The sequence below is a fragment of the Rhincodon typus genome, chromosome 11, assembly GCF_021869965.1.
Source record: "Rhincodon typus isolate 14 chromosome 11, sRhiTyp1.1, whole genome shotgun sequence".
NCBI classification, from domain to species: domain Eukaryota; kingdom Metazoa; phylum Chordata; class Chondrichthyes; order Orectolobiformes; family Rhincodontidae; genus Rhincodon; species Rhincodon typus.
Window position 1 is genome coordinate 72007930 of NC_063342.1, and position 25234 is coordinate 72033163.

The window sequence follows — 25234 nt, forward strand, 5'->3', positions numbered from 1 at the left end:
CCGTGAACTAAACATGTGGCTTGCTTTGGCCGTAGCTTTACAGATTATTTGCATACAGGGAGGGGATAGCATGGTGGTAACATCACTGGAACAGAAATCTAGAATGACAGGCTAATATTCTGGGAGACATGGGATTGTGGTGGAGAGTGAAATTTGAATTCAATAAAAGTTCTCGGATTCAAACCTAGCCATCAGTTATTGTAAAAACCCATCTGGTTCACTGATGTCCTTTAGGGAAGGAAATCTGCTATCCTTACCTGGTCTGGCCTACATGTGACTCCAGACCCACTGCAATGTAGGGGACTCTCAACTACTCTCCATAACGGCCCTGACAGGCCACGTACAGAGCAAGGACAACAATGGAGAGTAAGTAACACCACTACACCACTACTGAATGAAAAAAAGACAAACAGGATTCCCAGGATGACCTAAGGAAGGCAGTGGAAGGGATGTGGAGAATATTTTGGAACTTGCTGCTACATTTGTTGTAAATGCAACACTGCTCCAGACAAGAATGTCTTTCACTCGCTGCAGCTTTGAATATAACTCATTCAGGAGTTGAAGCTTCTCTCTAAATGCAGAATACTCCACGAAATTTCTCCAGCATTTTCTGCTTTTATTGCAGTACTGCGTTATTTAGATTTAAACCTATCTTTTTAGGTTTCAAGACAGAAGATGGTGGGTTTGAATTCCAATGATACGAGTTAATCTAGCTCTGTTTTGAGTGCAGTACTGATGGAGCGCTGTATTCTCTGAAGCACTATTCATGATGTTTAACTGAGATTGTGCCTGTCTTCTTAAATGCACAACAACTGGCCAATTCTAAAGTAAAACTGCATACTGATCATCAGCTCCACTAAAAAAATGCAGGTCAACCAGCCATTTGTTGCATTAAATAAAAACAAACCTGTGTGGATACTGGAAATCTGAAACAAACACGGAGAACACTGGAGAAACTCAGCAGGTCTGGCAGCATCCGTGGAGAGAGAAACAGAGTTAACGTTTCGAGTCCTGTATAACTCTTCTTGAGAATGTTCGCCTCATTGCTATCTGTGGGATTTAACTGTGTAGAAAAATGACCTCTGTGTCTGCATTCATACAGCACTTCAAAGGTTCTGCCTTTCGGATCAAATGCTTTGGGTTCGCTCTGAGTTTTGAGAAGGTGCCACATAGAGTCACATACAGCACGGGAACAGGCCCTTCAGTCCAACTCGACCATGCTAACCATAATCCCAAACTAAACTCATCCCATTTGCTTGCGTTTGGTCTGTATCCCTCTGAACTGTTCCTGTCCAAATTTCTTTTAAATTTTGTAACTGTGCCACTTCCTTTGGCAATTTATTTCACATACGAATCACCCTCTGTGTGAAAATGCTACCCCTCAGGTCACTTTTATATCTTTCTCCTCTCACCTTTTATGCTCTCTATTTATGAACACTCCAACCCTAGGGAAAATGCCTTTGCTATTCAACTTATCAATGCTTCTCATGATTTTATAAACCTCTATAAGGTCACTCCTCAACTTCCTATGCTCTAGGAAAAAGTGCCAGTTTATCCAGCCTCTTCCTAGACTCAAACCCTCCAGCCTTGGTAACATCCTTGGGGAAACTGGACCTCTCAAATGTTGATGTTGATCTCTCTCTCTCTCTGTACCTTCTCTGCAGCTGTCACACTGTATTCTGCTCTCTGTTCTGTTACCCTGATGCACTTTTTCTGGTACAATCTGCCTGTATAGCACGGAAAACAACACTTTTCACTGTGTCTCAGTACATGTGACATCTCCCGGAGCATTCTGCTTCGTACTGAGATCAAGGATATACTGCTCCAGCAGTCTGGAGAGTGGGCTGTTTGTGGGGAATTAGGTCATGTCAAAAGGGACCTGCCTGGTTGACGTGAACCCCCCTTCCCCCATTACATGACTGGCGCCCTGGAACAAAGGTTGGTATCTATTCATGGTGGACAGGCTTTCCATTAACAAACAGGGTGCAGCAGTGGGACTGAGCTCCTGAACAATGCAGGCCATTTGGTAGCACTAGGGAAATCGGCAGAAATTGGAAAGAGGCTGCAGAATCTCAATTATCCTTCCATCTGTTGAAGACGGATTTACGTTCTTAAATAAAAATGAATGTTTTTCCACCTCTCAGCAGATTCTGTAGATGTTCTTAGGCAACACCATCAAAAACAGCCTATGAAAACTGTAACGCTGAATATCACAGTAAAAAGGTAAGACAGGAGACCCAAGGTCTTTCCCCCAGGGTAGGGGAGACCAAAACTAGAGGGCATAGGTTTAAAGTGAGAGGGGAAAGATTTAAAAGGGACTAAGCAGAGGGTGGCGCATGTATGGAACAAGCTGCCAGAGGAAGTGGTGGAGGCTGGTACAATGACAAAATTTAAAAGGCATCTGGATGGGTATATGAATAGAAGGGTTTAGAGGGAAATGGACCAAATGCTGGCAAATGGAACTAGATCAGTTTAGGATATCTGGTCAGCATGGACAAGTTGGACCAAAGGGTCTATTTCCATGCTGTGTGACCTTATGACTCTTTTCACCACGCCCTTGCCTTCTCTTTGGAGCATGTAATCCTTTCTTCACCCCTATGCCCAATCGTCACCAGCAATTCTCTCAGCGAGGGCAAGAGAGAGCAATTTAGTTCAGGTCATTGAGGCAGTGGGATGGTCTTCCTAAATCTTCCACAGTTGGTCCATTCAATTTTTTGGAAGGATTGTGGATGATAATCGATCTCATTCATCCGCAAATCGGCGTACCACTCAACACAGAATTGACACAATCACTTGATTGATGCAAACATTCTTGGGACAGAAAATGCTGGAATTAGTAAGCATTAGTGGAGAGGCAAAAGTAGGATTGGTGCTTCAGTTCAATGTCCTTCCGTCAGCAATCCTCAATCTTCTTCAATTCCAGACTCAATTTCCAGTGTTACTTGGAGCTGGCTTTGAAATTGCCCCAGCAAACATTCACTTTGGGCTCAAAGTCTTCCATAATTACTAACTGCCAGTTTGCTCAAGCTGGAGGCAAACAAAGATGTCAGAGGATTACCCAGTAAGATAAAATACCTCTGGTATGGTGCTTGTTCAGTTTCAGAAGCAGTTTCTGTTTCGAAGCATTTTGTAATGAGGTTGATGAATTAATTTCCGGCAGTATTCCTGAGAGCAAGAAAGATCTGCTGATGTTACAATCCTTTATAACAACCTGTTTTCACTCCTGCTTAAAAAAAAATCATCAGGGAAAACTATCAGAGCTTGTTTTAATGTGTCAGAGAAAGAGGATTGTTTTGATATGTTCTACATCTTGTTACAAAATCGATGGAACAGGCTGAGTTATTGTTTTACTTTGTGCTGCTAAATCATATGGATCTACTGTGTGTGGTTGGGGCTCTCAGAAGTCATAGAGCTATGGGTTATGAGGACTCAGGGACATCCTTAAAGCTGTGAAGGACTGGCTGTGAAGCCACCACAAAGTTGATGTGCAGCAGAGATTGAAATTTGAAAGCCCAAACTCAGTATTTGTCTGACGCAACTGACCTCAGTCAGAGTTTGGGGAGAATCTGAAGAGCGGGACCGGCTTGACGTCAATGAAGGATGGGAGCTTGCATGTAGTTTGGGAGGGCAGTTCTGGACACCAGGAAATGAGGGATGGCACGGTGGTTCAGTGGTTAGCACTGTTGCCTCACAGCTCTACGTCCCTGTGTTTGATTCCAGCCTTGGCAACTGTCTGTGTGGGTTTCCTCTGGGTGTTCCAAAGAGCAGGTTAGGTGGATTGGCCATGGGAAATGCAGAGTGCCAGGGATAGGGTAAGGGATTAGATATGAGTGGGATGTTCTTCAGAGGGTCAGTATGGACTTGATGGGCTGAATGGCCTGCTTCCACACTGTAGGGATTCTATGATTCATCCATGGAAGGACAGTGATTGACCAAAACTCAAGCAGTTATTGAGACAGTCTATGACAAAGTGACTGTTGACAGATTGTTGCAAAAGTGAGGAATTATAATTGCTAATGGGATTTGATGACCCCTGTATCATTAATGTCTGAGGAGAGTTGGCATCTGCTGTGGGATGTTTAATCATAATCTATTATCCAAATTTACCTCCTGCTAAATCTCGGTGTTATAATATAAGTTATACACATCTATTGTTGATTTTATTACTCTCCTAAAGTTGTATAGTAAGGCTTATTGTTGTTTATTCAAAAGCATGAAATCTTAGCTGTCTTACCCAGTCCCCTCAACCTCGCATTTTGTCGACTTCAGAAAGAAGTCTCCCAAAAAGATCTAGCAAAACTCTCTGAAGCAATAATTGGCCCCTTGGATGGGAAAATTGTCAATGCCTTCAATTTTAGAGATGAACTTGTGACTTTTAGGCTGTTGCAATGAAGTTACTAGACTTTGTTATTGGAGATGGAGTGACTACATGGTTAGACAACAGGGTCAGAAAGCCAGTATGAATTTATGAAGGCTGAGCCATGTATAATAAACCCAGCTGGATTCTTTTTTGAGGGTGTCCTGGATTTGGTAAATGCATTAGGGTCTCTAGATGTGATCAATATGGACTTCAGAAGGGAGTCAGCAACATTCCACATAGAGGTTGTTTATAAAAATGAGTCTGCATGAAATTGGAAGCAACTATTGGCGTGAACAGGCAATGAAGAGGTATTTAAGAACATTAGAAATAGGAGCAGGATTAGGCCCCTCGAGCCTGCTCGACCATTCAATAAGATCATGGCTGATCCTTTTGTGGACTCAGCTTCACTTATCCACCCTCTCGCCATAACCCTTAATTCCTTTCCTGTTCAAAAATCTATCTATCTTTGCCTTAAAAACATTCAACAAGGTAGCCTCAACTGCTTCACTGGGCTGGGTATTCCACAGATTCACAACCCTTTGGGTGAAGAAGTTCCTCCTCAGCTCAGTCCTAAATCTGCTGCCCCATATTTTGAATCTATGACCCCTAATCCTGGTAGGCTTTGAGAATGTAATTGAGTTTGTCAGGATGTGACTACTGTGTTCCCCAGCTACCTATGCTGGGCCTTCAGCAGCTCATTACATTTCTAAATAAGTGGAATGAAGCATCAGACAACCAAGCATCCAACCCTGGAAACAATGAAACTGCAGATGTTCGAAATCTGAAACAAAAACCGAAAGTGCTGGAAAAACCGAGCAGCATCTGTGGAGAGAGAAACTGAGTTAACGTTTCAAGCCTGATACGATTCTTCCTAACTCCATCGATACAAGCTTGCTGATGGCACTGAATAACTTGGCACTATAATTAGTGCAGTTGACAGCAGGAAATTACAAAAGGCTATTAATAGAGGAAATGAATAGGAAGCGGGTCTAGGCCCGAAACGTCAGCCTCTCTGTTCCTATGATGCTGCTTGGCCTGCTGTGTTCATCCAGCCCTGCACCTTGTTGTCTTGAATAGGAAGCGATGTGGCTTATGATGTGGCCAAATGTAAGATCCCACTTTGGAGCTAACAGAACCTGAAGTTGCCAACAAAGCTCAGCAGATCTTGCAGCATCTATGAAGAAAAAAGTCAGAGTTAACGCTTCAGGTCCGACGACCCTTCCTCAGAACTCACTGAGCATTGCAGTTTTTGTTCCTGATTTACAGCGTCCGCAGTTCTTTTGGTTTTCACTTTGGAGCTAAGCAAAAGTCTGTTCTAAATGGTGGAAAACAAGTTACTACAGAGTACCAAAATTGCCAAAAGCTAATCGAATGGAGGTGTTTAAGATGATTAAAGGATTTGCTAGTGTACATACATCGAAACTGAATTGAATTAGCTTTATTGTCACATGTACTCAAATGGGTACAGCAAAAAAGTTTTTCTGGTGGAGCAAACGAGAATAAAGGGACATAATCTTAAAAATAGAAGCAGTGATGGAGTGATATCAGGAAGCACTTCATCACAGAGAAGATTATGGAAATCAGTAACTCTCTACTCCAACAACCTACTGCACAATGAGTCCATTACAAATCCAAAAACTGAGGCTGATAGGTTTATGTTGAGTCAAGGCTACTAAGGGTTTTAGAACAAAACTGGGTAAGTTGAATTCGATTATAGATCAGTCATAATCTAATCAAATGGTGCAACAGGTTTGAGGAGTTAACCAGCCTCTACTATGTTCACTGTGTCTTTATCTTTCTATGTACAGATTTTTTTTTGTCTCTATCTTCCTAAACTCTTGTGTTCCCATATCTGGAGTTTCTATCTTCCCATGTTGCCCACTTATATCATTTTCTCCATGAAATAACAGCAAGTTGGTACAGTACTTAGCTGCCATTCTAGGCTTTCACACCCTCAGGGTAATGGGGAACAATGTCACTGATAACATCCAAATTGAAAGGAGCCAAAACAGTCGATGATACCAGATAGAATATAAATCTCAGGAGGTATCTTTCCATCTTTCTGAGGCGCTGGCTCATGGGTATTCATCAGATCTGAATCACTAAAGCATCAAAACCTTTGTGACATTGTCTCAGATTGGTGCCCTAGCCTGTTAATAATTACAATTTCTCTTATTTTATGAGAGATGTGTTTGAACTTTACACATTTCATTTTCTAAATGCTTGTTAATGCTGCTTTCAGTGGAATTTGTGATACCACTTGGAAAAGGTTAGTATGCAGCATAGAGCAGCCAATCCAATAAAACTTTAGTTTGTGATATATGCAACTCACTTACGTGAAATGTTATTGGGTTAATGCTTTTCTTAAAATAATTGAAAAAGAGTAATAATGTAATTGTTACTAATAATACACATTGCAATTTTAACTGCTTTATCAATGAGCCTAGCAGGGATTCTGCTAATGTTGCTAAGTAACTAACTAATCAAATAGACCCCAATCCTTTACAGATCTCTTACAGGTTTGTATTAAGTAGACGTTTGTGTTTTGCATGAATGACACATGTGCTTGCAGTATGGTCGTCATTTTCTGTTGCTAAAGATACAAAGTAATATTATCCTAGAATCTTCCACCATAGAGAGAAGCCTTTTGGTCTACTGTGTTTGCCAGTTATTGCCACTGCCCTGTCCTCTTCTCTTCGTCAGCAAGTTTTTCATTTTCAAGTATATTATTCAACTCCCCTTTAAAAAAGTAATGATTGAGTTAGCTTCCCTTGGTCTTCCAGTCAGTCCATTCTATTTCACAACCACAATCCATTTGTTGCAAATTATCTTAAATCTGTATATTCTGGTAATTGATCCAATAGAACAAATTCCCTCTTCGCTAAATCTATCATAACACCCGATAGGTTTTGAGCAACTCTATTAAACCACTCCAAACTGTACAATCTCAGTTTCTCATTAAACAGTTCTACCAATCTCATGAATCTCCTTCACATGCTCCGTCTTACAATGCCCTGGCCATCACCTAACACAATAATCCAGCTGAGCCTGGGTCGTGACTTATAAAAGTTGAGCACGACTCCCTTGATTGCACTCAATGTCTCTTTTATAATACCCAGGAGAATGTACACTTTTCAGTATCTTGTTGACTTGCTCTTCCAACCTCAAATTATATGTCTTGCGTGTCACTGTTCCTGAATACCCTTTGGAGTTTGATTCATATTGTTCCTCCTCATGTTTCCCTCAAAAATGTATCAATTCAAGTGTCTCTGCACTAAATTGCATCGGTCCCACATCTGTCCCTTACATTACCATGTTGTCACATTATAATATAACCGTTACCTTTGCTCAAAGTCTCTTAGAGGTCTACAGCATGGAAACAGGCTCTTTGGCCCAATCTGCCCATGCCGTCTAGTTTTCACGATTAAACTAGTCCCCTGCATTTGGTCCATAACCCTCCATACCTATCCCATCCATGTACAGTCTAAATGTTTCATAAATTATGAAATTATACTCACTTCCACCACTACCTGTGGCAGCCCATTCCAGACACTCACCACTCTTTGTGTGAAAAGTTTGCCCCTCTGGACCCTTTTGCAACTCTCCTCAAATCTACCATTGTCATAGAATCCCTACAGTGTGGAAGCAGGCCATTTGGCTCATTGAGTCCACCCTGACCCTCTGAGGAGCATCCCACCCATCCCCCTATATTTCCCACCCTAGACACTACAGGCAATTTAGCATGGCCAATCCACCTAACCTGCACATCTTTGGACTGTGGGAAGAAACCCACACAGACACAGGGAGAACATGCAAACTCCACACAGACAGTCACCCAAGGCTGGAATTGAACCCAGGTCCCTGGTGCTGTGAGGCAGTAGTGCTAACCACTGAACCACTGAGCCACCATGCCACCAATCCACCCTCTAACTTTATACTCCCCTACCATGGGAAAAAGCTATTGGCTATCTACCTTATCTATACTTCTTATGATTTTACAAACCTCTATAAGCTTACCCCTCAGTCTCCTATGTTCCAGGGAAAAAAAATCCTAGCCTATGGAACCTCTCCTTATAACTCAAACCATCCAGTCCAGGTAGCAGCCTAGTAAATCTTTTCTGCATTCTTTCTCATCTAATAATCTTATCATCCCATTAATCACCTATCACATTTCTAGTTTCATGCTGGTTGCAAACTTCTGACTGATGTTTTGCAGACTCAGGTTCAGGTTATTCATAGGGATCCCTATTTTATTTTGGTCTACTGGCTAAAATTGGGGAAAACGGAAGCTGCCTTGAGAAAGGAGAGAAAGGATATTGAGTTGTTTGCAACTTTGCGAAAAGTAAGTGATGTTCACTGGTGCAAGTAGAAGATTGGGCAGAAACTTAAAGGGATGTGAGCCACATGGGCTGTGGCAAGATTTAGGGCAGAATATTGTCTGCCAAGCCTTATCTCAAAATCAGGAGCGACTTGCTGCATCTTTTATGTATCTGCAGTGAGTTGAGTTATAACTGGATAGCAGCAAGTTATTAACTAGGGTTGTTAAATGCCTTATGAATGGCCGAACTCTGTTAATATTCAGCATTCTACTTTACCAAACGTACTGAACGAGTCGGATGTCAGGAGATCACAGCATGGATGTCCGAGCGGGTACCTGGTGGCAGGACTGTTTTGCGTGGCTACTTGCTGGGTTTCTTACAGCACACTCACTCAGCGCTTAGCTACGTGCTCACAGCATCTCTTCCTCGTCTTGATCAGTGGCACACCGTGATGCCAATTCAGCATGTACAGCTTGTGCCAGCCTGCCTTGGCGACGAATGCACTTGGCCTGTTCATTCAACCAAGAGAGCATGTTGCAGAGTGGGCAGGGGCCGTAGCCCTCAGCTGGGGACAGAATCAGACAACAGGGATGTCGTACAGGCAGAGTTTGTAGTTAGGGAACAGGTTTGGGAGGATACAGTGTGACATCTCATGAGACCCCAGTTCAAAGCCTTCCAAAAACTCAACACAACTGGCACCGAGGAAAAGAAGGTATGATTCAGCCCAATGTTACTTTCTGGGTACATTGAGTCCAGACAAAGTGGTACCATCCGTTTTGGGGTTCAGGAGAGCTCAGCACAGCAACAAGCTGGTCAGGTTGTAGTTTCACACTGACTCAGTGAGGGGAGTGAATCAGGCAGCAAGAAGCAAGGAGACCTGGTGAAGTTAGCTACATCAGTCTTCTAGCTCTCCCCTTTCTCTATAAAGTTGCTACCACTAATTTTCTGTCAAAACAAACAGAAAAATTAGAATGACGCTGAAAAAGTTATTTCAAAAACAAGAAAGACCCCAAGTCTAACAAAGCAACCAGTGAACTATAGACTGATCATTGCTGTGCATATGCTATTAAGGCAGGATCAAAGAATTGGAGATTGTGGAACCAAATGTGTGATTTTAGACTAGTGATACAGATCTGTCTTCCTCTATGTTTTTCCCTCAATGTATAATATTTGCATTGTTTTGTTGTGACTGTGTGTGTATGTCAGTGTGTATCTATGTGTGTGTGTGTGTGTCTGTGTGCGTGTGTGTGTGCTTCTGCGCGCATGCGTATGCGTGTATGTCTATGTCTCTGTGTGTGTCTGTGTGTGTGCATGCATGTGCGCGTGTCTGTGTGTGTGTGTACATGTGTCTATGTCTCTGTGTGTGCGTATATATGTCTATGTCTGTATCCGTGTGTATGTCTGTTTGTGTGTGTCTGTATGTGTGCTTGTGTTTGTGTGTGTGTCTGTATGTGTGTACGTGTGTCTGTGTTTCTCTGTGTGTGTGTGTGTATGTACGAGTGTGTGTGTATTGGGGCAGTTTTAAAATTTGATACAATTTAAGTCACATAAATTGAAAATCCCATTCTCTTACGGTTCTTGTTAAAGTCATGAGTGTTCCAAAAAATAGAGCTTTCTAAAATTGTTATTGAAGAAACTCTAGAGTTGGGGTTTTCCCAGGTTGGGATTTTCTGTAGTTCCATGAAATCTTAATGTTCACCTCGAATCTGTGCAATAGTGGGTCTTGAATTCCAGCCACTATGCCAGTCATGACATATCAAACAGTAGTGTGTGAACACTAACTCTGTGGGTCATGCTGCATGCCTTGCAGTCTGTAAAAATAACTTTTCACCATTACTTTCTCCTTTTTGTTCCCTAGTTATTTTCATATCTGCATCAATGTTGTCCCTTTCATCCCACGGACATCGAGTCTATATTGTGACATGTGTTTTGGAAGTTCATATAAAAGGTAAGCTCACCACAGTCCCAACCACACACTCTTAACAGAAACATGACTGGTGGTGAGTTTAACCTGAGGGTAACCATGCCACAGGTTAGGGGTGAGGTTGAGAAGGTGAGACTTTCACAGTAACCGCAGCTGATATAGGAATTGAACCTATGCTATTGGCATTATAGCTGCATTGCAAACCAGCCATCCAGCTAAATGAGCTAACTAATTTCTCAGCCACACCCTCACCTCTCCCACCAATGATGTGCAGCTCAACCTCAGGGGTTGGTGTTGGGTCCACACTTTTGCTTGTCGTTTACATAAATGATTTGGATTAGAGTATAGGAGGCACAGTTAGTAAGTTTGCGGATGACACCAAAATTGGTGGCGTAGCGAGCAATGAAGAAGGTTTTCTAAGACTACACGGAGATCTTGATCAATCGAGTCAATGGGCTGAGGAGTGACAGATGGAGATTAATTTGGATAAATGCGCGAGATTGTATTTTGGCAAAACAAACAAGGACAGGACTCATATAGAGAAAAGTAGGGCTCTCAATAGTGTTGTAGAACAGAGAGACCTAGGCGTTGAGGTACATATTTCTTTGAAATTTGGTTCACAGGTCTACAGGGTGGCTAAGAAGGCACTTAGCATACTTGCCTTCATTGCTCAGACCTTTGAGTATAGGAGTTGGGACGTCATGTTGAGGTTGTACAGGTCATTGGTGAGGCCTCTTCTGGAGCACTGTTTCCTGTTCTGTTCGTCCTGTTATAGGAAGGATATTATTAAGCTGGACAGGGTTCAGAAGAGATTTACCAGGATGTTGCCAGGAATGGAGAGTTTGAGTTATAAGGAGAAGCTAGATAGGATGGGACATTTTTCACTGGAGCGTGGGAGGTTGAGGTGACCTTATAGGGGTTTATAAAATCATCAGGGGTATAGATAAGGTGAATGACAAGTGTCTTTTCTCTGGAGTGGTGGCTTTCATGACTAGGGCTCATATTTTTAAGGTGGGAGAAGAAAGATTTAAAAAGACTTGAGGGGCAACTTTTTTACATAGAGAGTGGTTAGTGTGTGGAATGAACTTCCAGAGGAAGTAATGGTTGTGGGTACAGTTATAACATTTAAAAGACATTTGGATAAATACATGAATAAGAAAGGTTTGGAGGGATATGGGCCCAGAGCAGGCAGGTGGGACTAGTATAGTTTGGAACTATGGTCAGTATGGACTGGTTGGACCGAAGGGTCTGTTTCCGTGCTGTATGGCTCTATGACCCACTGTGGAAACCTGGGCTGTGGTTTTTAAGGGTAAATCCTTGTCCAATTTAATGGTGGAGGTCCTATTGCTTCCCATAGGTAGAAATTCTGAGTGTGACTCACTTTCCAGAGCAGTGCTACTTTAAGCTGCACTCACAAAGCTGTTAAACATTTTAATTCCTCCTCTTGGCTGGTATTGAGCAGATAACTGTAAAGTTAACAACCCACAGTCTCAACTGCAATCATTTCTCTCCAATGTGCGTGGCTTTTCTGTTGAGTTTGCTTGTTGAGGTTTCTCTTTCCATATCATATCACTGGCAATGCGAGGTACATGGTAATGACAGGCCTGTAAAAATCAGCAGGATTGTTTACCAGGAGAACATCCTCGTTTAATCATTAAGCCTTTTACAGACCTGTATACACACTTTTCCACCCATTCCTCCTGTCGATTTTTATCTGACAGGGAATATAAGACGACATTCTCCGAGGATCAGCCTTTGCAACATCTTTCGAATTGTAAGGATGTGGTTTGGGATTTTACTTCTTGTTTTCAATGTCTTCCCATCCAGAGGGTCTGATGCCGCAACAGTGAATCAGCTTTGTTTCAAAGGTATGTTACTTTAACCGAAGCTTTGCTTTTGTGAATTTGTACATTAAGTTTCTGATGATATCACAATTAAAAGGCATTATGGATACGAATCATTTCTGATTTTTGCTGACAATGAATTTTGCATTTTTTGACGTTATAACATTGCTGAATATGGACTGATGCTAAATCAGGTTAAAAACCATTTCTGGAATGACCCTAAAATTCATTTTAGATGTTTGAATAACTTTCTCACCCCCAAACTTCACTGCATCTTGCCGTGTTGTTAACCTTTTGCTAATAGAGACAATTCTGCCTTGCTTCGAGAGTTTGATGTTGTTTTGGTCATATTAATTACAGAATCTCCTTATGCTCACAAAGTGCGAATCAGCCTGAATGCAGCCCTTGGAGACGAGGCAGTAAGTTCACCTTAATTGCTGGTTAAGACGATTAAATGTTTTGATCGGATAAACTATTTCCGCTCTTGGCAGTGTTCAGAACAAGGGGGCACAACCTTAAAATTAACCGTTAAACCCCACTGAGGCAACAAGCTGGAATTCAAGCCCTTCTATTCCTTGAGACATGACAAAAGTTAAAAGAATTTAAAAGGTCTGCTGTATTCCCCTGTCTTTGTCTTAATTTACCTGATTGATGGAAAGCTTGAGCAGGTTTCCATACTGAACAGGAATGACTTTTTATTATGAATATTACCCATATTACATGGGGGCTCAGTGGTTAGCACTGCTGCCTCACAGCACCAGGAACCTGGGTTCAATTCCACCCTCGGGCGACTGTCTGTGTGGGTTTCCTCCAAGTGCTCTGGTTTCCTCTCACAGTCCAAAGATGCGCAAGTTGGATTGGATTGACCATGCTAAATTTCTCATCGTGTGCAGGCTAGGTGGATTAGCCATGGGAAATGCAGGGATAGGATGAGTGGAATGTTCTTCGGAGGGTCAGTATGGGCTGAATGGCCTGTTTCCACACTGTCAGGATTCTATGCAGGTTAACTTTTATGAACTGTCAACATATAACTCTATTGGTTAAAGTTCTAACCCCTTTATAAACTCTCCCTCTAAACGCACAAACAGACAAGCACAGACAGGAGAAAAAAAATAGGTATTACACGTGGAGGAAAAGACTGGAAAAGCAATTGTTGCTGTGGCAGTCTTTTTACCTTGCCAGAGATGAAAAGAAAGCAAAAAATAAAAATATAGTCTTTAGGCAGTACAAGATTGTTGTTAAGGGGCACTTCACATAAAGTACTGTGGAGTTGTGAATCTTTCTCCTTGCAAAAAACAAACTGTTGAATTGATTGGAAACATCATAGCCGACGTTGAGGGGTTCCCCTTATTTAAGGATTATGGAATTGTTCATTGTTCATACCCCTACTCCCATCAGCTGGTTTAAAATTCAATCTCAACAATTTTCCATTATTGCCATGTTATAGAGACACAGAAGGAGGCGACTTGGCCCATCCCACCTGTGCTAGGATTTTGATGAGCAATGACCCACCCAAACACCCCAACCCACATTTCTATTCTGATTCTCAAACATTTGACCAACTCCCTTTTTAAAGTTAAATATAGAATCCTCTTCATCTCTATTTCAAGTACTTTTCCAATGATTTTGAACTTCAAGTCATTGACCCATACTTTTCCACTTCCAAACCAACAAAACTTCACCTTTCTTTGGAGATAGTAGGAACTGCCGATGCTGGAGTCTGAGATAACACGATGTAGAGCTGGATGAACACAGCAGGCCAAGCAGCATCAGAGAAGCAGGAAAGCTGACGTTTCGGGTCTGGACCCTTCTTTGAAAACCTTTGTAGATCACATCCTAAACATCACTGTTTGAAGGGGAACAGTCTTGAAATTTTCCAATCTCTCTTCAAACTATGGCTTTCTCAGTGGGAATGAAGGAATATATTCATGCCATTAGTTTTGTAATTGTTTCAGTACTCCCAGTTTAAGGACATAATTAAACAATTATGGATCTTGCTATTGATTTTCTTGCTATTGATACTCAAACAATGCATGTGGTTCTGATATAGATAGGCAGCAAAATAGATTTATATAGGAAAACGGATTCGTGTGTAATAGAGGAAGTGACAAATCAGCCAACATTCCTGGTCTTAGTTACCATTGGGAAGTACCTGTAAATAGCTCTTAGATCTGGGTAAACTCAAATGGTGCTCAGTAGCTTCATGATACATGAGTCTGAATTTCTCCAGTGAAGGAGAGCATCTCTTCATTGGCTAAAATGATGTCTCAGGCTTGATTTTCATGTTCCTCCACCCTCACCACACTTTCCCAACCCCCACCCCAACCAAATGTGGACATATTAAAGCGCAGCTTCCCCCAAACCAATCCAATTTTTGCAGATGAGATATTCAATATAAAACTTACGGGTTCTACTATTCTCAGGCGAAGGCCTGTAAAGCCACCAGTGTTCTTTGGGGAGGGAAGTGACCCTTTTGGAGAGGTCTAGTCCTTTGGGAGAGGTAAGGTATCCTTTGGACGGAGTCAGATAACCTTTGCGATCATTAAAAGTATGAATGTGAATAAACTCACTGAAGCTGCCAAGGGAACTGTCAAGCCAAAAAGACATCTAAATCTCCTGACCTTTAAATTTTTCGGGGCGGAAAAGTACTGTTTATGAAGGAAGACTGGGATTGTGTATTTGAGGGCTATGGGGAATGGGTAGAGACGTGCAGTGGTATCAGTGGGGCAAGGAGAGTGAGTTTGGGGAACGAGGATGAGCGTTTAGACTGGAAGTGAAGTTTTTTTGTTTTATTTTTCCTTTAACATTTATGACAAAAACCCGGATGATGAAGGCAGATCTTTGAAACATGTTGCCTCTCTACTCAGCTGCCTTTACTCTCCCAATGTTCCCACTGCAACAAATGAAAAGCAATTATTCTCCAAAGCTGACCCGTTGGAATCAGCTCGCTACACAGTTCAGTTGATGATTTGCTTCAATGGGCCTGTCTAATGTGACATGGATCTAGGGGGAACAAGCAGGAATATGTTAACACTAGATGACTATGACTGGGACACTTCAGCATAGAGTCCTAGGGGTCTACATCACAGCAAACAGGCCCTCATAACGTGTCAGAAGTATTTAGATGTACTCTTGTGATAACTTTGTGTTTTGGTGAGCTGGATTGATAAGGGAATCCCTAACCCAATTTTAATGCAGTCTGGATCTTGAAGCTATTTTAAGGATGGTCATGCAGGTGGAACCTCTAGGGAACACCCAAGCGGTGTCAGCTGCTTTCCGAGCAGAAGGCTAGGGCCAGGAAATTAAATGCCCCTGCAGTACCCACTTGTAACAAGAAATGTTGTGCCCATCCGCCCTGTGCTTAGGTTCAGGCAACACTGGATACTTTCTCCTGAGCTGGTCCCCCTGGATGTGAGCTGGTGATCACCCAGGAGCATCCAGCCTGTGTGGGATGTGATAGTGACAGACATGGGTGCTGCATACCAGTTGGCTGCTTTGCGATGCAGACTGGCACCGTCAGTACCAGCCTGAGCTTGCTGTGAAGGGCCTGTCTTCTCAACCTTGCCCATCGCTTGAAGCATGGTGACTCTCCATCCCCCAGTCGTCTCTCTCTCTCTAACGAGAGAACAGCCCCGTGGTCCTCTGAGATAATGCTGACTTTATCCTTCAGACTAATAAGGGGAGGGAGATGAGTAGATGCAAACCAATAGAGCTGTCGAAAGTGATGGCAGAAAAACTTGAAGTTTTACAGCCTCCTGGTAACTCCAAATTCTGTTCCACCCATGTATTATAATTAACACTGTGCAATTGAAGATCCTGTCTAATACTGACCATCAAATTATGTACTGAAGGAAGCACATTTCAGATCAGTACAAGACTCTACACATACAAGTCAATTCCTTTCTATCTGTGCCCTCAATTTACAGGGGTTCTGCCCAACAGAAATAGTTTCTCCCTATTTATTTGAACTGGCAATGGATTCACGATCATCATTACATTCTTAATTCCAGATATTTTGTTGAATACAAATCCCACCATCTGCTATGGTAGGATTTGAGCCCAGGTCCCCAGAACATTACCTGGGCCCCTGGGTTAATAGTCCAGTGATAATACCACTAGGCCATCCCCTCCTCCTCAGGCTATGTGCAATGATCACATATCCAACTATATTTGTCTTTTCAGACTGGAGGCGAGTAGATTTGTCCTCCAGGCTGCAAACTGAGGGCATTAATGGTATATTTAAAATTGTGCTGATAGTTGTACTGTTTAAAATCATTCACACTAATCCAAAGAAACAGCACAAATAGAGATATGTTTCATCGCTGTATACCAGTATGTTTCATGGAAATATTCGCAGTAACAGCTTTATACCTTTGGTAATCCACTGGCTGCGGAGACGAATCTATTGGTTAACTTCCGAGTATGGATGAGGCAGTGTTGGCCTCCAGGGGGTTGCTGTTGAAGCCAGGTCTAACATTGCTGCCTGCTGCCTTGTTTCAGAGAAGTGAGATGTGAAGAGAAAAGGTTTGAGTGTTGGGACTGATTTTAAGTCTTGTTCACCAACAGTATGAATGGGATGAAAACGAACAATTCTACTTTCAAGCAACCATGGCCTATGGCATGAGAAAATCAATGAACAAAACATTCAAGTAAGTGCTTCATGAAATGAATCATGCTGGGAAGATTGGCTGGGTGATTTTTTTTTGTTTCAGGTGAGACTTAAAAAAATGTTTTGAAGAAATCTCCAATTTGAACCAAACTCACTCACCCAACAGCCCCAGCCCCATAGCATCTTCCCCTGCATCGACACATGTCCACAAATGCTTCCAGTTCTGCTGAGCTTTTCCAGCAATTTCTGTTTTTGTCCCTCTCCCTGTCTACCTCCTTCCAATTCTAGCAGTTGCCAAGCAGTCTTGGTGAAGTTAGAAGCCAACTGGCTCTCGAGAGTCAGATTATTTGCTTAAATATTTTAGTGAGGCTGAATGCTCCAGGTTTTGTCTCTCATGTCCTTAAAAGTGGCTGACTGGGTTCCCTGGAGTTTGGGAAGCCCAACAGTTCAGTGGAGGTTGGGCTTGCTAGTCTGCTCAGAGGTAAACTGTTTTTCTACCACTGCTTGTAGGCCAAGAGAAACAACAGTGTTCCCCTAACCCAGCCCTCCATAAATTAACATCTCGATATTGGATCCAACCCCCATGCTTCAAATAGCCCCTTCTGCATGATTGGATACCCTTCCCGGATATCTCCACCTCATAATCTTTATTTGATATGCCCCTTGACCCCAAATGTCTCTGGGGTCAGAGATATCTTTTGGTGTCATTGATATCTTTCCCAATCCATGATTCCTCTTTGCCTCTTGCCGACTGGTGCTGGAGGCTATGATATGGGTTTCAAAATGATAATCAGGTCTGGCCACTTGCTGGGGACCGAGGGAAACCCTTCCTTTACCAGCAGTTACCTGGCCGCTCTGTTGAATATCTAGGCCAGAGTCTTGAAGTCCTTTGATCATGGGGGCTCTTCTTGAATTATCCTTTAGACCTCTACCCAGCCCAACAAGGGAGCAAAGAGACAAAAACAGAAGTTGCTGGAAAAACTGAGCAGGTCCAGCAGCATCTATGAAGGTAAAAGCAGAGTTAATGCTTCGGGTCCGGTGACCCTTCCTCAGAGCTGATGGCGGCTGGGAAAACGTCAGTTTATAGAGGAAGGGTCACCGGACCCGAAACGTTAACTCTGTTTTTTCCTTCACAGATGCTGCTGGACCTGCTGAGCTTTTCCAGCAACTTCTATTTTTGTTCCTGATTTACAGCATCCGCAGTTCCTTCGGTTTTTATTAAGGGGACAAAGGGTAATTGTTATCAAATATGTTGGAGGAATGAAGTGACAATTGAGCAGTTGTTAGCCAACAGTTGGAAGCTGACCAATCCATGATTTACTTAGTCCATTCCAATTGCGTCAAGGTAAATAACAACACAGTTGCAGTGTCTGGGATCTATGGCTTTGTTGGATATCAGAGGTATCCCATCTGATTTCTTCTCTAGGTTAAAGTGGATGCCACTTTTCAGAAAGAAAGTAAGTTGTTTTTTCATTCTTTTCCAAATTGCAGAGGTGGAAGAAACATACTTGAACTGATTCACCGATGTCTGTTCATTCACCTCCATGAAGGTTGAGAGGCCAGTTCATTCTCACAACACTATCAAATCCAACACAGGCTCCCAGAGAAAATACTTAGCCAGATACACTGAAAATGTACCATTCACAACTGTATGAGCAACTTACAGTATGGATTTTGGGCACGTTAGATAAAGGAGCAATGAACAGAAGCACGTATAGATAGGTTTAGGCTAAGTAGGGTAGGGGGTAGCAGGAGATTTGGATCTATGTGCCCAAATGGCCTGTTTTGGCTGTAATTCTCTGAGGTTTGCTCCATTGCATCACGGAAGAGAACAAAATCAGACATCAGTGTGTGCTTTTGGTGTGAAGCTCTTTACTCCAACACATCTGTACCCGCCAGTTCCCTAAATACTCAGTAGAAATGGATTGAATCTGTGTCATAGCTGAAGTGAGGCCTGCTATTGGGACTGAGCATTAAACCTGAATGAGCCAAAAATATATTGAGCATAAAAATCTGACATTTGAGATATTTTACTGCCTATACTAAACTAACAGAAAGGAAAGATATTTCCAGGCGATATTGAAAAGGCTTGATCTGTCTCCCCCTCGAGTCTTGAATGGACTACATTTCTAGCCCAATTATAAATGTGCTTTTTATTTTATATCAACCTATTCACTTCACCTAATTTGTCTCTCATAAACGGTTGGAAGCAGAGCTATCAGTGTAAGAAATGCAGTGAACTGAACAGTTTGAACAGTTATTGCTCAGCCTGTTTCTGTTGTTGGGGAATAAAGTCATTTGTTTTACGAGAACAGTTTTTCAATTGCAACTCAAATGTTAACTGCAGATCAGTCACAGGTTGTCCAAAGTCCTTTGATAATAAAATTTAAAAGGCACATTTTGTTTTCACACCCTATTTTGAGGTCAGACCAATGCATTTCATATATCCCTGAGTCTGGTAATCTGTTTACTCAGCAAAGCCTTCATTTAATCCCAAATCTGGTTTATTACTTGATAGAGTATTCTGCATTGTCATGGTTCGTTTGTGTAATGAATTGCTTTCTCCATAGTTCATAGAATCCCCACAGAGTGGAAGCAGGCCATTCGGCCGATGTAGTCCACACTAACCCTCCAATGAGCATTCAACCCAGCCCCAGCCCCCTATCCTATCGCAGTGTCTCTGCATTTCCCATGGCTAATTCATCTAGCCTGCACATCCCTGAACTCTATGGGCAATTTAGCATGGTCAATCCACCAAACCTGCACATCTTTGGACAGTGGGAGGAAACCGGAACACCTGGAGGAAACCCATGCAGACATGGGGAGAATGTGCAAACTCCACACAGACAGTCACCCGAGGGTGGGTTCGAACCCAGGTCCCTAGCTCTCAGAGGCAGCAGCGCTAACCACTGAGTCACCGTGCTACCCTATTTGTCAATGTAAAGTGAATAATAATCTAGAGACAAAGTCAATCACTAAAGTTACGTTTTCGTCTCTCTACATCTTGTTAGAATTAGCTCCCGCAGGTGCACTGTTCCCCACCGTTTACGTTAATAATGAGCAATAGGGATGGTAACAATTCGATTTGGAGCCACAAGAGTGGGGAGCATAACAATGGGTGTCAATGGCCCCTTTGAGTGTTTAAAGAGGAATGGGAGGTTGGTGAACTGTGGCTGATGAGAGTGGCAAGATGCAGAATGACCTTTGAGGAAGAGTATTAATGCCAACCCTGAATGATTGTAAGGCAGAGCCTGCAGTGATACCAGCACCCACTGGCCTCAGAATCCATGGGTTGCATTGTCGGAAGATAGGGGAATTGACATTATGGAATGATATGTATTCAGGGGAAATGTATTAGTTGGCTATTAGGAGGATTTAATGATGAAGTTAAGCTTAAAACAATTAAATGGCACCACAACATGAGACATTCCGTTTTAAAGGTATTTGGCTCATCTTCAGTGGTAACCATAGCAATAGCCTGCTGATCATTACTGCATTTTTGCTGTATGTAGTCAGTAAACACAGAGCCCTAACTATGTGTAAGTCTGAGATTTTATGACAGTTAGTGTTGTAAATGAGCTTTAAGAAATCTGTCTCAACAAGGGCCCATTGAATATGCTCGGGGTGGTAAGGTGGCACAGTGGTTAGCACTGCTGCCTCACAGCGCCAGGGACCCGGGTTTGATTCCACCCTCGAGCAACTGTCTGTGCGGAGTTTGCACATTCTCCCTGTGTCTGCGTGGGTTTCCTCCGGGTGCTCCGGTTTCCTCCCACAGTCCAAAGATGTGCAGGTTAGGGTGCATTGGCCATGACGAATTGCCCACAGTGTCCAGGGATGTGCAGGCTAGGGGGTTAGCCATGCAAATGCAGGGTTACAGGGAAAGGCAGTGGGGGGTGGGTCTGGGTGGGACACTCTTTGGAGGGTCAGTGTGGGCTGAATGGCCTGCTCTCACACTGTAGGGATTCTATGAATCTCTCAAGCCTTCACATTCTTCCTGGAGTGCGGTGCCCAGAACTGGACACGGTACTCCAGTTGAGGCTGACCCAGTGTTTTATAATAGGCCACTATAACTTCCTTGTTTCTGTGCACTGGAGCCCATATGCCTCTTTTTAACCACTTAGCCACCATCAACAATTCCCTCCATGCCCCCTTTGACCTTGATCTAAGCTGGCAGCACATTTCCACTCACCCTCTCACCATGTGGAGACTCACCCGCTGACCTTCACCTTGCTGCCACCTGAAGGCTAGTCTTGCACCTTAATAACCCCCATCCTGACTGTCGTCATTCCCTGCTGTGGGAACCATGGTGATGGTCATTGTCTATAAAACCCCTTCCCACCTCCCCTAGGCTTAGCAGCCTGCCATATCCTCCAGTGCTGTTCTGCCTACTGTTTTGATGTGTCTCCCCATTACCTTCCACCTCAACCCGTGCTGTTGTATGTAAATCACCATGAACTATGCTCAATTCAGTTACTTATTAAGGAATCTCACATACAATCCAATACTGAAACAATTGCCCAAACTTATGTATCGGTCACAACAAGACCCCTCAAGTTAAGCCTCACAACTCAAATTGCCCGTTACCTGATTAATGGTGGAATTTAGCTTCAGTTCCAACCAGCCGCGTCTGTCTCTGGATGTGCCCAGAGTTCCATCTTTGTGCAGTGGGGTTCTTCAAAGTTCTGCTACTGAAGAATCCTGAGGTTGAATTCTTACTGGATTTTCTCTCAAGTGAAGTTTTGGATGTGACGTTATTGATGATCCTTTAGATCAATTCATCCACGTCATTGAATACACTGTTGCAGTCACTGGTCCACCACTTTACCTTCTTATCAGGAGCAGCTTCCTTGTTCCTTGTTACATTCGGCATTAATTGCCTGTTTAAAAAACACAACTTGCCTGCAATTAAAGATAGTAGGAACTGCAGATGCTGGAGAATCCGAGACAACAAGGTGCAGAGCTGGATGAACACAGCAGGCTAAGCAGCATCATAGGAGCAGAGAGGCTGACGTTTCGGGCCTAGACCCTTCATCAGAAATGGGGGATAACCCCATTTACCTCAGGACATTGCTTCTGCCAGAAATTGTAATTGTCATGAGGCAGTAGGTTATCAAGCAATTGTTACTTCCCGTCTGTGATGGAATTGTTTATGCTGCTTCACCTCTTTTTTCCCAGGGATTGTTAATTCACATGTCCCTTTTAATTCCTTTATAACAGCTTCTCCTTGTCCTTTTCATTTCAGGAAACAGTTTGTTCCAGAAAGAGTTATTGATGGGTTTCAATCGCTGACCAGTTACTAAAGTTTTGAAGTTTATAGTATCACTGTGCCCCTGCCCCCCCCACCGCCCCTTTTGGTAGCGAGGCCCTCCAGTCCTTACAGACTGTGTTACATCCATAATGACTAACACCCAGATCTCTGACTGACTTCAACAAACTGCCCATAGGCATCACTGACCAGTCTCCAGACCCTGAATGACTCCCCCCGACTGGTGGTGTTCACCCTACAGCATGATCATTGCCCACTCCCCAGATTGTAGTCAGACACATCCCCTCACCGTGAGTGGTCTAGGCAGATGACTGACTTTAGCAAAGCCCCTGGTCTGTATGCAGACTGTGCCAATGACTGTACCAGGACATCTGACTGTCCCAGAGCCTTGACTAAACTTACGTCCAACCCCCACCTACCTTCTTTTTTATTAACCATTTGTGGGACGTGGACATCACTGGCCAGGTCAGGTGAAGTTAGTAGATTTCCTTCCTTAAAGGACATTCCTGGACGAAATGGGTTTTTTTTTTGGCAATCAACAACGATTTCATGGTTGTCATTAGACTCTTAATCTTGGAGACCACTTTGCGGAACATCTACGCTCGGTTCGTGATAAACGACAACACCTCCCAGTCGCGAACCACTTGAACTCCCCCTCCCACTCCTTGGACGACATGTCCATCTTCGGCCTCCTCCAGTGCCACAACGATGCCACCCGAAGGCTGGAGGAACAGCACCTCATATTCCGCCTGGGAACCCTGCAGCCCAATGGTCTCAATGTGGACTTTACAAGCTTCAAAATCTCCCCAGCCCCAACCTCATCCCAAGACCAGCCCCTTTCGTCCCCGCCTCCTTGACACGTCCGTCTTTTCTCCCACCTATCCGCCCCTCCTCCTCACTGACCAACCACCATCCCAACTCCCTACCTACTCTCACCTTTACTAGCTTCATCCCCGCCTCCTTGACCTGTCCGTCTTCTCTCCCACCTATCTGCTCCTCTATCCACCTTCCATCATCGCCTCCCCCTCTCTCTATTTATTTCAGAGTCCCCTTCCCCTCCCCCATTTCTGAAGAAGGGTCCAGACCCGAAACGTCAGCCTTCCTGCTCCTCTGATGCTGCCTGGCCTGCTGTGTTCCTCCAGCTCTACACCTTGTTATCTCAGACTCCAGCATGGGCCGTTCTTACTATCTCTAATCCCAGATTTTTTTTGTTTCTATTAAATTAGATTCAGAAGCTACCATCTGCCATGGCAGGATTTGAACCTGGGTCCCTAGAACATGACCTGGGTCTGAATTAAATAGTCTAGCAATAATATCACTAGGCCATCGCCTCCCTTGGGCATGGCCATTTAGTTGAATGAATGTGCAGTATTTTTATCGCACAGCCAGCTGACACATGTTGTTGGTGTTAGATTGATGTCTCAGGTGCATACAGCAAGGTCAAGGGCGAACTACATTGTGTGATTGGGTGCAGTTAAACCAACATTGTCATCTCAATGATACAGATGTTGGCGCCAAGGATTCAAAGGGAGGCAAATACTAGGCTAAAGTGCCCCATCACTTGTGGAACTTCCAAGGGCGCTGTGGCCTGCTACATCATCAGTGATGTCAGTATGACGATGCACTGTAATGAATGCAATGGGAAGTGGAATGGTGGAGGGGTTTCCTGGGATGGGAACAGGGTCGGAGAATTGCAGCCACTCCCTATTGGATGGATTGTTCTAAGTGGATCCTTCCCCAACTGGTGCAGATAGGGCTGTGATGGAGCAGGCGATGGGGCCTGCTGATAGTGGTGGTCCACAACCCTGGGGGCCCGATGGAGAATTGCGATTGAAATGTGCTAAAGTTTCATCAGATTGAGCATGGGAATGGTCAGCAGGTTATCGCATGGGTTACCGTCCAAGCAAAGCTGGCTGCAGTAACGCTGTTCATGATACCTGCAGGAGTGACTTTCATAACCACAAGTCCTATTACAAGGACCCATCAGGTCTTCCGTTTGTATTAAATAGTATGCACATAATGCAACCTATTTCTTTGGCTCCACACATACCTGAGACTGTTCTCTGATATCAGAGAACAACAATAATCCTGGAGTGGCCTTCTCAAGGTTTTAAAACTCATGAGGGGCATGGATAGGGTGAATAGATAAGGTCTTTTCCCCCGGGGAGGGGAGTCCAAAACTGGAGGGCATAGGTTTAAGGTGAGAAGGGAGAAATATAAAAGGGACCTGAGGGGCAACTTTTTCACGCAGAGGGTGGTGCGTGTATGGAACGAGCTGCCAGAGGAAGTGGTGGAGGCTGGTACAATTACAACATTTACAAGTCATCTGGATGGGTACGTGAGTAGGAAGGGTTTAGAGGGATGTGGGACAAATTCTGGCAAATGGGACCAGATTAATTTGGGATATCTGGTCGGTACAGATGAGTTAGACCGAAGGGTCTGTTTCCCTGTTGTATATCTCTGTGACTCTATGAGCACCTCCACCCTGAGGGCATTTGCTCTTGATGTCTGAGAACACTCTGGTCACATTTTTATTGTTATTCTCTGATACAGACCCGAGTGTACAATGCAACATCTGTACGGTAGTGAATTTAGGGTGTCTGACTATGGTGTGTGTGCGCCTCTTTGTGGCAATTGTGTGACTATGACAGATTAGAAGGGACATTTTGTACATGATTTCAATCAAACGTCCCACTTTTTAATGCCAAAAAGTTGCATGCAATCTCATGTATATTTTTGGTTACCTAAAGTTATCTGATGTACACAGGACTGTTCTCATGCCTTAGAGATAGCAGGAACTGCAGATGCTGGAGAATCTGAGATAACAAGGTGTAGAGCTGGATGAACGCAGCAGGCCAAGCAGCATCAGAGGAGCAGGAAGGCTGACGTTTCGGGCCTAGACCCTTCTTTAA

At 43.4% G+C, this 25234-nt stretch overlaps 1 protein-coding gene across 1 annotated transcript in view; it reads left to right on the forward strand.

The window, feature by feature from the left end:
• The first annotated feature begins 12302 nt into the window (after positions 1-12302).
• cltrn (collectrin, amino acid transport regulator) overlaps positions 12303-25234 on the forward strand; it is a 32862-nt gene continuing 19930 nt past the window's right edge. The window contains exons 1-3 of the mRNA XM_048603002.1: positions 12303-12471; positions 12808-12866; positions 17014-17096. Coding sequence (XP_048458959.1) covers positions 12384-12471; positions 12808-12866; positions 17014-17096 — 230 coding nt within the window. The 5' untranslated portion in view covers positions 12303-12383. The remainder of the gene's footprint in view (positions 12472-12807; positions 12867-17013; positions 17097-25234) is intronic.